The sequence below is a fragment of the Leopardus geoffroyi genome, chromosome C3, assembly GCF_018350155.1.
Source record: "Leopardus geoffroyi isolate Oge1 chromosome C3, O.geoffroyi_Oge1_pat1.0, whole genome shotgun sequence".
Classification (NCBI taxonomy): domain Eukaryota; kingdom Metazoa; phylum Chordata; class Mammalia; order Carnivora; family Felidae; genus Leopardus; species Leopardus geoffroyi.
Window position 1 is genome coordinate 41,848,214 of NC_059338.1, and position 13,911 is coordinate 41,862,124.

General features: G+C 39.4%; 1 protein-coding gene and 1 long non-coding RNA gene across 8 annotated transcripts in view; both read right to left on the minus strand.

The window, feature by feature from the left end:
* Positions 1–9,513, minus strand: part of ACBD6 (acyl-CoA binding domain containing 6) — a 223,140-nt gene extending 213,627 nt beyond the window's left edge. For 2 of the 7 annotated variants that reach the window (XR_006705739.1, XM_045452565.1), the window contains exons 1-2: positions 8,895–9,508; positions 2,121–2,185 (exon numbers count right to left, since the gene is read on the minus strand). Coding sequence is in view for 6 of the 7 variants with exons in the window: in XM_045452565.1 (XP_045308521.1) it covers positions 2,121–2,185; positions 8,895–9,116 (287 nt within the window). In the remaining variant the exon portion in view is untranslated. Of the gene's footprint in view, positions 1–2,120; positions 2,186–8,894 lie in introns of all 7 variants that reach the window. The other 5 variants (XM_045452564.1, XM_045452566.1, XM_045452563.1 and 2 more) reach the window with 4 other exon arrangements.
* Positions 5,331–8,876, minus strand: LOC123584909. Its single transcript, XR_006705740.1, has 2 exons — positions 5,639–8,876; positions 5,331–5,393 (listed from the first exon to the last, which is right to left on the minus strand). It is a non-coding gene; the product is annotated as an uncharacterized LOC123584909 (long non-coding RNA).
* Positions 9,514–13,911: the final 4,398 nt, after the last annotated feature.

Sequence of the window (13,911 nt, forward strand, 5' to 3'; positions counted from 1 at the left end):
GCTCCCATAATGAATGTAACATCTTTCTGAGGTTTTCCAAATTTATTTTTACTGACTCTCCTGAGTCAATAAATGAATACATCCTAACACTCTATCTCTAAATACATCAGCATATTTCAAAGTGAGGAAATTTAACATCAATACCGTTATATAAATATATAGACTACCTTCAGATTTCCCTCATTACCCAATAATGTCCTGTATAGATTTCTTCTCCTAGACCAGGAGCCAATCAAGATTCACACATAGCATTGATTTCATGTATCTTTAGCTTTTTCTGTCTTCCATGATATTGACATTTTTTAAGAGTCCAAACCAGTTGTTTTATAAAAGATCTATCAATTTGGATTTCTCTGATTGTTTCCTCACCTACAGTGTTCTTGCCAAAAATGATCAATCATGATTAGAATCAGGTTAAATGCTTTGGCAAGAGCAATATATAGGTGAGTGTCCTTTACCATGCATCACATCAGGGGGCACATAACATCACTTTGTCCCATCATCAATGATAAGATTAAAGACCTAGAAGCAATATCTCCCAGTTGTCTTCCTTGTAATTAAAAAGTAAACGGTGGGTCAGAATTGTGTAAATGCTGCTCCTCAGTAGTTTTTCATCTAATGGTTTCAGCATCCACTGATGATTCTTGCTTGAATTATTATGTGGTTGTAAAATCAAAACTTTCTAAAATTGCTAAAAACAATGAAAAAACAGGCAAGCATATAGGAAAAAATAATGCTGAAGTTATGAAATTTCTTAAGTTAAAACAAAAAAACTCACAATAAAAGTTTCATCAGCTATTCTCTACAACGGTAATAAAGTGTCAGAGAACTAGTTGTCATCATTAGCAAAGAAAGATGCTGCCAGAATGGAGATCAAAGCAATGCTTCCTTTACTGAGAATGTCCTACACCAAAAAAAGGTGAACTAAACAGGGGCTTAATGACATAACTGATTTACATTAAGTTCAAGCTTTGCATCTCTCTCTTTACAGCTGGGTAACAGTCCAGAGAGGCAACTTGTCAGGGACCACATTTTGAGGAGCACTGCTCTTTTTTTTTTTTTTTTTTTTTTTTTTTTTTTTTTTTTTTTTAAATTTTTTTTTTTTTTTTTTTCAACGTTTATTTATTTTTGGGACAGAGAGAGACAGAGCATGAACGGGGGAGGGGCAGAGAGAGAGGGAGACACAGAATCGGAAACAGGCTCCAGGCTCCGAGCCATCAGCCCAGAGCCTGACGCGGGGCTCGAACTCACGGACCGCGAGATCGTGACCTGGCTGAAGTCGGACGCTTAACCGACTGCGCCACCCAGGCGCCCCAGGAGCACTGCTCTAAAATGTAAAGTTAGAATCCTTTTCTAGCACCCTTCTCTCTACAACCATATTTTTTTTTTAACCCCATCCTTTATACTGTTAATCCCAAGACTGACACTCCAAAGTCCTTCCTTCTGTAACTAAGGGTCCCTGTTGTACACGATTGCTCTTTTTTCACTTAGGTAAGAGTAAATAAGGCCTCATATGATAAGAAGGAACCTCTGAATTATAAATAAAAAAACTGGGGAGGGTATAATTTTTTCTTATGGATTCAGGAAAGAAATGGACTCAGTATCTTCCCCCCCCACTTTCTCCCCAACAGATTATTATAAGCACGTCTTCACTGTGGTGTGGGTAGGGCAAGGAACAGAAGAGCAATAGAAATGAGAAGATAAAATTGGGGCAGGGGTGAGGAGTAAAAATGAGGATTTATCCTGTTCTCTGCTCCCATCCTCCTGTCCTTCTTCCAAAGATTCTTCCAGGGGACAGAAGTGGTGATCCATTAGGGGCTGTATGACAGGATAGGAAAATCTCAAGGAATAGCTCTTATGGTCACTGTCTAAGAAGCTATTCATATGTAAGAAGTGTATGTCTGTTGTGGACTAAGTATATACCAACATCATGGTATAAGAATCCTTTAGGATACTTAGCTAAAAGCGGATTCTTTTAATCTCTCTCCCAATTGCGTGTTGTTAGTACAGTCTATAGAGAGATTAACATAAAAATAATTCTTTAATCTGCTCAGTACTTTCTAATTCTTAAACACCTAAACCATTTCCAACAACCTCATTAGATTCCAAGAATTTCTTACCATTTTTGCTTTCCTTCAAAATCAAAGAAGCTTGGTTTAGGAGTATTACAATTTCCAACTTTGACCTAATTGAAGGGAAGGGGAAAAAAATCAAGAACTTATTTTTCAAAGAAATACCAGAGAAACTTTTTATTTTCAAATTTATTATGTATACTTAGTAACTATAGATTAGAAAATATCTATATAAAATAACAAAACTTAACATTCTTCGCAAAAGTAAACAAAAAACAAACTTTAAATAAAGGCTGCTTTGGCTTACCATGTAAAACAACTGTTGTCTAACACTGTGATACACAAAAAAACATGGGTAACAAACACTGGCATTCCTAAACTAGTAGACAAATTATATATGTAAGGCAAATTATAAATACAGATTATGTAATCCTTATTACCATTTATTCTATTGAAGAATTTTTAAACATGCAAAAAACAAGATTTATAGTACAATTTATCAGAATTTATAACATTGTTTATGCTGATTCTCATTACATTATTAGCATTTTCTCTCTCCCAAATTCCAGGATAAAGCACACTATTTGTAAAGTATCCCATTATGAAACTAATCAGTACAAATATAGATGCTGAAAGCCGTGCAAAAAATTTTCAAGGGTTTTTCAACAACAATATAAATTCTATCTACTCCACAATAATCTTTTCTTGTTTGTGGTCAATACTTATTTGTAAAACCTCAAATAACATTTGTAGTAAAACTATACAATAATTATTTTCATTGTGAATAAACAAATGAAATTCACACAAGTGTAGAATTCATTATACAGCCCCTGATTCCCACTGGCAGAAGTAATCTCTCTTTCTGATAAACTCTCACAGCATTTACTCTGTATACCTCTGAAAGCACTTTTCACTTTTACCTGGTATTAGAAAATTTTGTGTAAAGTCTCATCTTTCTGTCAGAACACAGCCGCTAGGAAACCATTCCTAACACATTCATTGCACCTTATATAATGCCTAATCTAAGGTTGTTAAAAATGCTTGATGAATGTGGAATGAATATGTCAGGCACATGTTCAACCAAATATCTATTTTTCCTAATGCTAAATACCACAACCCGACCCCATCTACTTCTCAGAGACCTACTCACTATCTACTATTACTCTTATACACTTGAATTTTGCTAAAATCAAACTGATGGTCTACTCGCTAACCAGGCGGATCTACTCACTGCTTTAGGGATTTTTATTCTGTTTTGCTCATGTTATTGCCCTCACATGAAATGCCTTCTCTTCCTTCAGCCTTTCAAAATGCTACACCTTTTAGTCCCACTCAAAAGTTCAGATGTAAGAACCCTTTCAGTCTACAATGATTTCATCCATCTCTGAATTCATAACAATAATCATCCCTATCATTTGTTTAGCAAACAATCACATGGCCCTCAGATGAATATTAAAATGTACCTTTACACAGGAGTAGATCTATTATAATGGGACCAAAAGGGGAAGCAGTGAGAGAACAGGAACTGCATTTCTTGATCACCATAAAACAAAAGTTTCACACGTTATGTCAAATGGGCCATACAACTCATTTGCCTGTTAGGTTTGCCATTACAAACTCATTTTATAAATGAGTACAGAAAAACTGAGGAGGGGTGCTGGAGTTCACATGTTACATTAGCAAATCCTGAATTAGTAGTCAGGATTTGAATTTAGGACTGTTTGACTCCGAAGTCCAATATTCCTTTTCTATACCACTTTGCTTTACATACCACATAGAATCTAGGCTTCAGTTCTGGCATCTCTAAAATCACCCAAACTGATGGATTATTAGAAGCATAAGAGAAACTATGACACATCATAAAAACAGCTGCAGTTACTACCTTTGGTTTTTATCCAGACACCAGCCAGTGGCAGAAACAAATACAGTATCTATTCTCCATTTCTCCTACACGAAATCTTGGCCAGACACATGGTCATCCAGCTAAACATTACATGTGGTCACGCAACTTAAGCCCAGGTTCAAGGGACGAGATGTGTGTGAAAGTGATATAAATATCTTCCTTAATGGGGTGGCTGGGTGGCTCAGTTGGCTAAGCGACTGACTTTGGCTCAGGTCATGATCTCATGGTTTGTGAGTTCGAGCCCTACATTGGGCTCTCTGCTGTCAGCGCAGAGCCCACTTGGGATCCTCTTTGCCCTCTCTCTCTCAAAAATAAACAAACATAAAAAAAAGGAAAGAAAAGGGGGCTTGTCCTTCCCTTTCCCTGAGCCTTCCCTCACTAGAACATGCATGCGGTGATGGTGAGCCATCTCTGGCCAGGAAAAGAGGATCTAAGGGGAACAGTTATAAAACTTTTTGGTCTCATGATGCCTTTATTCTCTTAGAAAATGAGGACCCCAAGAAGCTTTATGTGAGTTGTCTCTATCAATATTTACCATATTAAAAATTAGAAGACTTCTTAAAATATGCATTAACTCATTTAAAAATAAACTCATTAAATTAATAACAAAATTTTATAAAACTATATGAAGCAAAAAAACTTTATTGAGAAAAGTGACATCGTTTTACATTTTGCACCTCTTTAACGTCTGCCTTAATAGAAGGCAGTTGTATTCTCTTATCTATTTCTGTATTCAATCTACTGCAATATGTTGCTTTGTTTGAAGTATAGGAAGAAAATGCAGCTTCACACAGATTTGTTGTTAGAAATGAGAGAAGAATTTAGTAGCATTTTCAGATAACTGTGGATATTCTTCTTTGATTCCACACCAAAACTCAACAAGTGGCAGTTTCTTTAAGGTTAGATGCAATGTGGACTCTGAGGTCCTATCAATGAACTTTTCATACTGTTACAATAAAATCCATTGGTCTGACTTGCACTTCGTTCTTTTTTTAATTTTTTTTAACGTTTATTTATTTTTGAGAGAGACAGAGCGTGAGCGAGGGAGGGGCAGAGAGAGAGGGAGACAGAATCTGAAGCAGGCTCCAAGCTCTGAGCTGTCAGCACAGAGCCCAACGTGGGGCTCAAACCCACAAACCACAAGATCATGACCTGAGCCAAACTCAGAAATCCAACCGAGCCACACATGAGCCCTAACTTGCACTTTGAATGGATCTTTTACTCACAATTTGTAACATTTCATGCAATATTTGGAAAATATGGTTCACTGAGTTGTGCATTCCTTCCAAATGTTGACACAGTCCATTACACAAAAGCAAAAGTTTACAATCATTAAAATCACCATTAATCTCATCAAAAAGTTTTTAAGTATTAGGAAGCTGTTTGGTTTATATGGCAGATACAGATTTTCCAAACTACTAATTTTCTTTTTTTTTTTTTTTTAATTTTTTTTTTCAACGTTTATTTATTTTTGGGACAGAGAGAGACAGAGCATGAACGGGGGAGGGGCAGAGAGAGAGGGAGACACAGAATCGGAAACAGGCTCCAGGCTCTGAGCCATCAGCCCAGAGCCCGACGCGGGGCTCGAACTCACGGACCGCGAGATCGTGACCTGGCTGAAGTCGGACGCTTAACCGACTGTGCCACCCAGGCGCCCCTAAACTACTAATTTTCACTTGAAGGTTCAAATGTTACCATTGGCAACAAATACTATCAGCTTTTTTCCTTAAAGTGACTGGCTCACTTTATTCACTTTGAAGAAACTATCTCCCAAATACTCAAATTTGAACAAGCATAGTTTATCTGTGACTTGTTCTATTAAGGAAAAATGATATTTCATGAAAAAACTGGATAGCTCAGCTTGCAACTCAAAAATTACACAAGTGTTTTTCCTCAAAAATAGCCAATATAATTTAGTGTGCAGAAGTGCCTTGGGTGTACCCTGCATTTCATCACACACAATACTAAATACTCCTACTCAAGAATTAATATTAATAAAAATCAATGATGTTTACTGCTTCATCAAAGACATTTTTAAGTGAAATTGGATTTTTTTTTTCACTCTGAGTACTTAGTGGTAAAAATACCAGACTACTAGTATAGTTTGCTGCCACTGCCTTGATTCGTACTGATGCATCACCAGTTTCATCACATAGAAAAAAAGCAAACAGTGTATTAGTATTATTACAAAAATACTTTTGACCTTACAGATCTCCTGAGAAAGTCTCAGGGATTCTCAGGGATCTCTAGACCATAATTTGAGAACTGCTGCCTTGAGGGATGACAGAACTACAGGACAGAAAAAGACCAAGCCCCTGGATGATCTCATGAAGCAGAGCCACCCTACCAGCTCTAGATCACCTACCTCCACACCATTATGTGCAATGAAAATAAAAGTTCAGCAGCTGACCCTGTATTCTGACACAGAAGCTTTTGTATTCCCAAATTCAAAGAACAGTTCTGGATCAGAAAAGACTGGAAAAATAAAACTACAGGATTTTAGGACTTGATGAGCAACAGTTTCCAAATGATTAAATAATGAATCATGAGCTATAAAGCAGAGTTATAAAAGGTACCATTTTAAAAGAACATCTAAACTCTGTTCTCTCTGATATATATAATACATCCAGTGCCTTGAAAGAGAATATTTTAACAAAGGGTGCTATCAGCAAATGCCAGTGAATCATGTGACCAGGTTAAAGTAAAAGAACATGCTGAGTATCTTCACTGTGCTCATGCTGAAGGCTCCTATAAAATAAAGCCAAAAGGAGTCTGAAATTTTCATTGTCCTAGAGTTTTCACAAGTGTCAATTAGTTATCTTTTGCTGCTAATGCAGAGAATCAAAAAACTGTTAATTTGTGTGATCTTTTTGAAACTTCACTAAAAGATGATTTTCGAGCTACAGGCTTCTCTGAAACTAGAAGAGCTACTATGTTAGGTAAGTTTAGGGCTCTGCCCAAGAAAAGAAGATTCACAGCTCAGCTTATTTTTATCATCTTCCTGGGGACAACTTTACCTCATTCAGCCTACAAAATACAGTGCTATTCCAAAACAAAACATAATTGTTTCATGAGAAATTCTGATTCATGATGCAAAAATTATATTGGAATTTCAACTTCATTACTCTATCAAAGATGCTATTTTTAACACTATCTCAGGATTCTGTTAAAAGTAAAATATTTATAAGAGATTGATAAAAATTGTGTCCCAATGTCATATCTAAGTAAACATAACCTTATTCTCTAATAATGAAAAATTTTATTTCCAGATACGAAGTATTTCTAAATACCTTAACATCAAACTCTTGTAAGGGTGAGGGGCACACCTCTTTCAGTGTATCCGGATGGAGTATACTTGAGACAGAATCGTTACCAGCTGACAGGTGACTGCAGTTCACTAGTAACTCAGAAATCAGATATTTAATAATTATGACTCTAATATCAGTAGATAAGATTATGTCTAGAAAGAAAAAGAATGTTCTCCAGCGAATGTATAGGAAAAGTCTTATACTGCCCAGAGGATTATTATTCAGACGTGTTAAAGGTCCTAGGACAACGTTCAATAAACTCTTGTTAAATCATTGCACATCTCATTTTAACGTTATTTGGACAGGGTAAATAACCAAAGAAAAATTAGATATCCACAACTTCTGCAAGAAAGCAAATTCCAAGGCCAATTCAGGGGCAATTTTCATTCAACACTATCATATCATACGTATCTACAGCTCTCTCAAACCACTTTAACTGATATTCATAACTGAAATTCATCAATCTTCAAAATTCGTCAATGCTCTACTCAGCATATTCACTTGAAGAATACAGAGGGACCCTCAACTATTTTTTCTAAAAGGAAACAGGAGGAAATAGATACCAAGAAGCAAAAGACAGGGGAAAATTTTTTAGTAAAATAAAATGGACTATTACCCAGAACGTCATTGCTTCCAGTGTTCCAAAGAGATGGAGTCTTCCTAAAATGTTATTTAACTCTTGTTAGCAATTTTTCACATGTTTAAATCTAGATGCCTCATGTAACTTTTCAAGTCTCTTAAAGGCAAATACCATCATGGTTTTCTTCTTTGCACTCCCTGAAGGCATAACACCCAAGTGTTTTGCACATAAAAGATGCTGTGTATTGGTTAATTATGATAAAGCAATTAATTATTTTTACTTCTGGTGCCTTTGATTCTTTGAATGATAAATTAAATATGTTTTACATGACATTATGATTATTATTTCCAGGTAAAGTTCAGAACCTTAGAGACAGTCCAGGAGCTACAACCTAGTTCTAGTTCTGATTTTCTGTATGACCCTAGGCAAGTTATCTACTCTTTTTGGGCTTCCCTTTCCCACAAAAGAAGGGGATTATTTCACCTGGTGTTTACTAGCTCTAAAATTTTTATAATTGTATCTAACAGAAGCATATTTAGCCAAAACATAAGTCTAATATATTTAGGACTTTAAAAATCACAATAATAAAAGTGGTAATACTTTATTTTGTATTGCATCACCCTTTTATGACAATTCTATAATTTCCTCGGATCTCACAATTTTTTTAACATCACTTCCATATGACCATATTACTTCCATAACTACCTCCATATGACCCTTAGCAACAGTGAATGATAAATCTTATTTTCTCATCCTCATTTTCTGAAGTTGGTAAAAGCATAAGTGCATGGTCACTGTGCAAGTCTGAGAAGTCGTAGAAAACTGACATTCAATGTCCAGTGAACCTTCATCCCTAGGATAGCAGATCGGTCCTTTCCAAATTCAGAGTGATGCTATTCCTTAATAGATGATTAAACACACACACACACACACACACACACACACACTTAAACCTAGCCATTACTATTAGTTTTTGGAGGAAAGAGGTCTCCTATGGCTCTCCCGCACCCACCCCTTCCCTGGGACTTTACCTGCTTGTACCTGGCATACAGGTACAAGAGCTGCTCTCTGCTGGCCACTTGAACCAGGCCTTGGAGGTGCGCTGCAGCCTTCTCAAAGAGCTCGGTCAGGCTCCCGGACGCCTCGGTCTCGGGGCTCTGGAGGGATTCTACATCACCGGAGTCGTCCCCCGAGCTCAGCTCGCCGCCGCTGTCGCCCGTGGTGGCCCCCGCGGGCAGGAATGGCGAGGCCATGAGTCCTTGCTCGGTCCGTCCCTCTGTGTCCGCTCGGTGCTCCTCAGGCCGGGGGTAACGCCGGCTCGGGGGCCTGGCCCACCAGTCTCGGTCCCGAGCCCGACCTCGAGTCGGACCCGAGCCCACTTACTCTGCGCTGCCTCACGTAACTCTGCCTCGCTCTCACTTCGCTCCCGGGCGTGCGGGGCAGGCTCCGCTATTCTTGACGGCTCTGCCAGGCCCAGCGGGTTTCCCTCGGCTTCCTTAGGCTAACAGCGCGCTCTGGCTCGTCCCGGGTCCCTCCACCGGCGAGCGAGTCTGGGGGCTGCGCAGCTGAGGGATCGGGGAGGAAGGGCGGCAGGCGGCGAGGGCCGGGAGGCGTGCGCGCCGGGCGGGGCGGGGCGGCGTGCGCGCGAGGCGGGGCAGGACGGGCGGCGTACGCGCCTGAGCACGCGTCGGAGCACGCGCGCGGGGCTAGGCGCGGAGGCGGTCTCGGCGTTGGACCCGCAAGGGCGGGCGGCCCTGCGTTGGGCGCCCTCCGCTAAGGGGAACTCGCGGGGGCGCGCTAGAGACACGGTGCTCGGAGAAACTGTCCTCGATCATAGGGATGTCTGTTAATCGTTTTGTTGAAATTGCTAGTCACAAAGTCTGGAACCTGTTCTCGGAATAGGCCATCGGGAGTGGGGAAGGAGGCAGGCTGTTTGGTAGTGTAGCGATGGGAGCGGAGTCGCGGAAACACGGAGCTGAGGACGAAGGTTCCGCTGTACCCGCCTCCAGGGGTGTGTGACCCGAGCGTCCCCAAACTGGCCTCCGATCCCTGCACAAACATCTGTTGCTTGAGAACTTCGCTCTAACTTGAATAATGAGTGAAAATTTGGGAGCTGGGGCCTTCACCGCCTAAATCGCGTGACTAATTGGTCGACCCACTCCTCTCTGTCTCGCTTTGCACGCCCGTGGGACGCCCCACTTCCCTGGGTGGTACTGGGACGCCCCATCTCCCTCCCCGCCATTAGCACTTGTCTTCTCTGACAGCCTTTGCCACTGTGCTTTGAAGACACTAAAGTGAAACCAAAAACTGGGACACCGTTCTGCCCTAAAGGAACTTACACAAAACTACACAAAAACTAACCTGATGATAACAATTAACTTTTACTTAGTAGTTATTATATCCCAAGTGTTGTAAAACAAAAACGAAAACATTGTTCATTTAGTACTCAAAACAATGTAATAAGCACCATCAGATTTGGTACAAAGGAAGTGTTCTAAGGAGCGGTTATTGGGATAGTTGGGTGGCTCAGTCCGTTGAGCATCCCATTCTTGATTCCCACTCAGGTCACGATACAATGGTCGTGGGATCAAGTCCCTCCACCAGCTCCACAAGCTTGGAGCCTGCTTAAGGTCCCATTCTCCCTCTGCCCCTCTTCCCCGCTCACATGTGCTCTCGCTCTCGCGCTCTCTCTCAAAAAAAAAAAAAAAAAAAAAAAAAAAAAAGAGTGGTTATCGACCATTTGGGGTTAGACTTTATGCAGGTGGACATGGGATAAAGACAGGTGAGAGAAGAAAGAAAAGACAGGAAGTTGTAAAGGCTTTGGTCAGGATTCAACAAATATTCTTTGAGTATCTAGAATGTGCCACTGTCAGTCTCTTGCTCTCAAGGCACTCAACCCAAGCAAGAGATGGCTGAGAACAAATTCTTACAATTAAAAGGTGATAATAATAATAACTCATTGAATCCCTTCTTGTTTAAGGTACTTCATCCTTACTACTAAAGGTAGGTACAGTTATTTCCACTCTGCACATAGGAAATCAGCAGAGGCATTGAATAACGTGCCTAAGGTGCACAACTAGTAAGTAGAGAATCAAGGAAAAAGTCAAGTTTCATCTTTTTCTGTAGTCAACAGCAGTTTAAATAACATGGGACTAAAGCAGGCAAAACTCTTTTATGAATATAAGCAAATAGCAATTCTACTTTTACCCGGCAAGAACGCATACATGTGTCCACCAAAATACATGTACCGGAACATTCATGGCACCATTATTTCTATACTGCTCCAAACTGGAGACTCCCAAATGTCCACCAACAGTCTAATAAAACTGTAGTGTGCTTACACAACGGAGTACTACTTAGCAGCAAAAATGAACTAATTACAGTAACATACAACACACGAATAAATCTCATAATGTAGAACCCAAGAAGGCTGACACAAAAGAGCTCATATGCTTCCATTCGTAAAAAGCTCAAAAGCAGGCAAAACTATTCTGTGGTGTTAAAAGTCAAAAGACTTTTAGTCTTGAACTGAACCCTGGTTACACAGGTGTGTTCGCTTTATCAAAGCTCACTTAAAATGTATACTTTTCTGTATGTACACTGTATTTGAATGAAAAGATAAAAAATAACATGTGAAAGGGGTGCCAGGGTGGCTCAGTCAGTTAAGCATCCGACTCTTAATTTCTGCTCAGGTTATGGTCTCGTGGTTCATGAGTTCAAGCCTTGCATCAGGCTCTGTGCTGTCTACTCAGGATTCTCTCTCTCCCTCTCCCTCTGCCCCTATCTCTCACTCAAAATAAATAAATAAACGTTAAAAAAAACTTTTAAAATAACGTATGAAAAGGAAAAAACATGAAGAGTCCCTGACATTCAGAAGCTGGCCTGACACTCACAGTTAAGCCGTATTATTCTCCTATAAATATAAATATCAACCTTGGACAAGGTATCATCGTAAAAGCATGATAAAATAAGACAAAACAAAACACTTCATAAACTTGTCTAAATACAGACAAAAACAATATCACTCTGTCCCACAAAATACCAAACACCCTTTCTATTGGCCAAAATGAATGATTATTACTTCTTTACAAACTATAGTTTTATTCTCATGTTAGTCTTCTCTCCCTATAGATAAGATTTATTGAGATGCCCAATCATGGAATTGTCCTGGCTTTCTGATAGCATCCAATTGAGGACAAGTCCCTGTTTCTTCAGACTCTACCTCAAGTCACCAACCAAAGCCCAAATTCTGTAATAGGTGTTTTCTGAACATCTTCTTACTGAGACAGCCCATGGTTCCCCATGGTGTGTATTCTTCCTTGTTGCAACAAGAAATAAATACAACTGGGTTTACTATAGCTGACTTCCTGATTTCAGCCTCCAGCTGAAGGGCATTGACACTTGACAACATTTGATTTCTTGAGGGTTCTGTTAAAACTCCAAAACTATCAGGATCTGGCAACTTTGAGAAAATAAATCTTTTACAGTTGGTGTTTCCCTTCAAGCATTTCTTGGGAACTGTAGGGAAATGAATATGTTTTTCTTTTTTTTTTTTTAACATTTAAAAAAAAATTTTTTTAACGTTTATTTATTTTTGAGACAGAGAGAGACAGAGCATGAACAGGGGAGGAGCAGAGAGAGAGGGAGACACAGAATCGGAAACATGCTCCAGGCTCTGAGCTGTCAGCACAGAGCCCAACGCGGGGCTCGAACTCACAGACCGTGAGATCGTGACCTGAGCCGAAGTCGGACGCTTAACCAACCAAGCCACCCAGGCGCCCCTGAATATGTTTTTCTGAATCTCAAGAAGAAATCAGCAGAGAAATTGGGAAGACAGAAAATATCATAATTAGAATAAAAACTTAATCAGTATTAAAGATTAACAACCAATTTGGAGAGGTTATTGATTCAAAGGGATCCACTGACAAGTTAAAAACAATAGCAGGGGGTTGCCTGGGTGGCTCAGTTGGTTAAGCATCCGATTTCAGCTCAGGTCATGATCTCATGGTTTGTGGGTCCAAGCCCCACGTTGGGCTCTGTGCTGACAGCTCAAAGACTGGAGCCTGCTTCGGATTCTGTGTCTCCCTCTATCTCTGCCCCTCCCCCACTCGTGCTCTGTCTCTGTCTCTGTCTCAAAAATAAATAAAACATAAAAAAAGTTTTTTGTTTTTGCTTTAAAAAAAAAAAAAAAGCCATAGCAGGAAATGCTAACACCTGGGGTCCAAAGTGACCCAGGGAAAGGAACAATCAGGCAAAAAGTGGTCAAGAGCTAATCAGTCTTGCTGGTGGTGGTTGCCTTGGTGTACATGTGTTCATGGCCCCATCTGCTGCTAACAGTGAGTCATTTTGCAAATACAATAAATGTTAATAAGATTATGCACATGGTACACTTTATACACATTTTATGAGTGATGTTCTGAGAAATAAGTTTTGGAAGACAAGTCACTCCATAAACTGGTAAATTCTTTAAGTGATTCTAAGTAGCACTATTAATTTGCTAAGAGATCTGAATGTTATAAGAATGCCATCCAACGATGTTTGCTAGCATTTTCCAGTGTCTGCATTCGCTGTAGGTTACAGTTCTTTATAAGTACTTTAATAGGAAGAAGCGCAAAGAGAAGATTATAATATACTGCAACATGACATCCTGAATGTACCTACAACCTGAATAAAAGTCATACCAATGACAAACTAAAGATAGGACAACCAAAGAAAACATTTTTGTTAAAAAAGTAACTGGATTTAGCACAATTCAGGTTTTGTGAAATGTTGACTTTTTTTTTTTTCATTATCGTTAAAATATTCATTAATTCATCAAAACTGTTCATTCCTAATATGTTTCAGACACAGTATTAAAACCTAGGGATATCAAGATAAACAAGGTTATTATTCACGTTATTCTACTCCAGCCACATAGGCCCCTTTCTGGCTCTTCTTCAAATCTAGAATTATCTAGAATACTCCCATTTTAGTGACTTTATGCTTGCTAGCCCCTCTTTCTGGAACATTCTATCCCCAGATTTCTATGTGGTTTGCCCTCACCTCTTT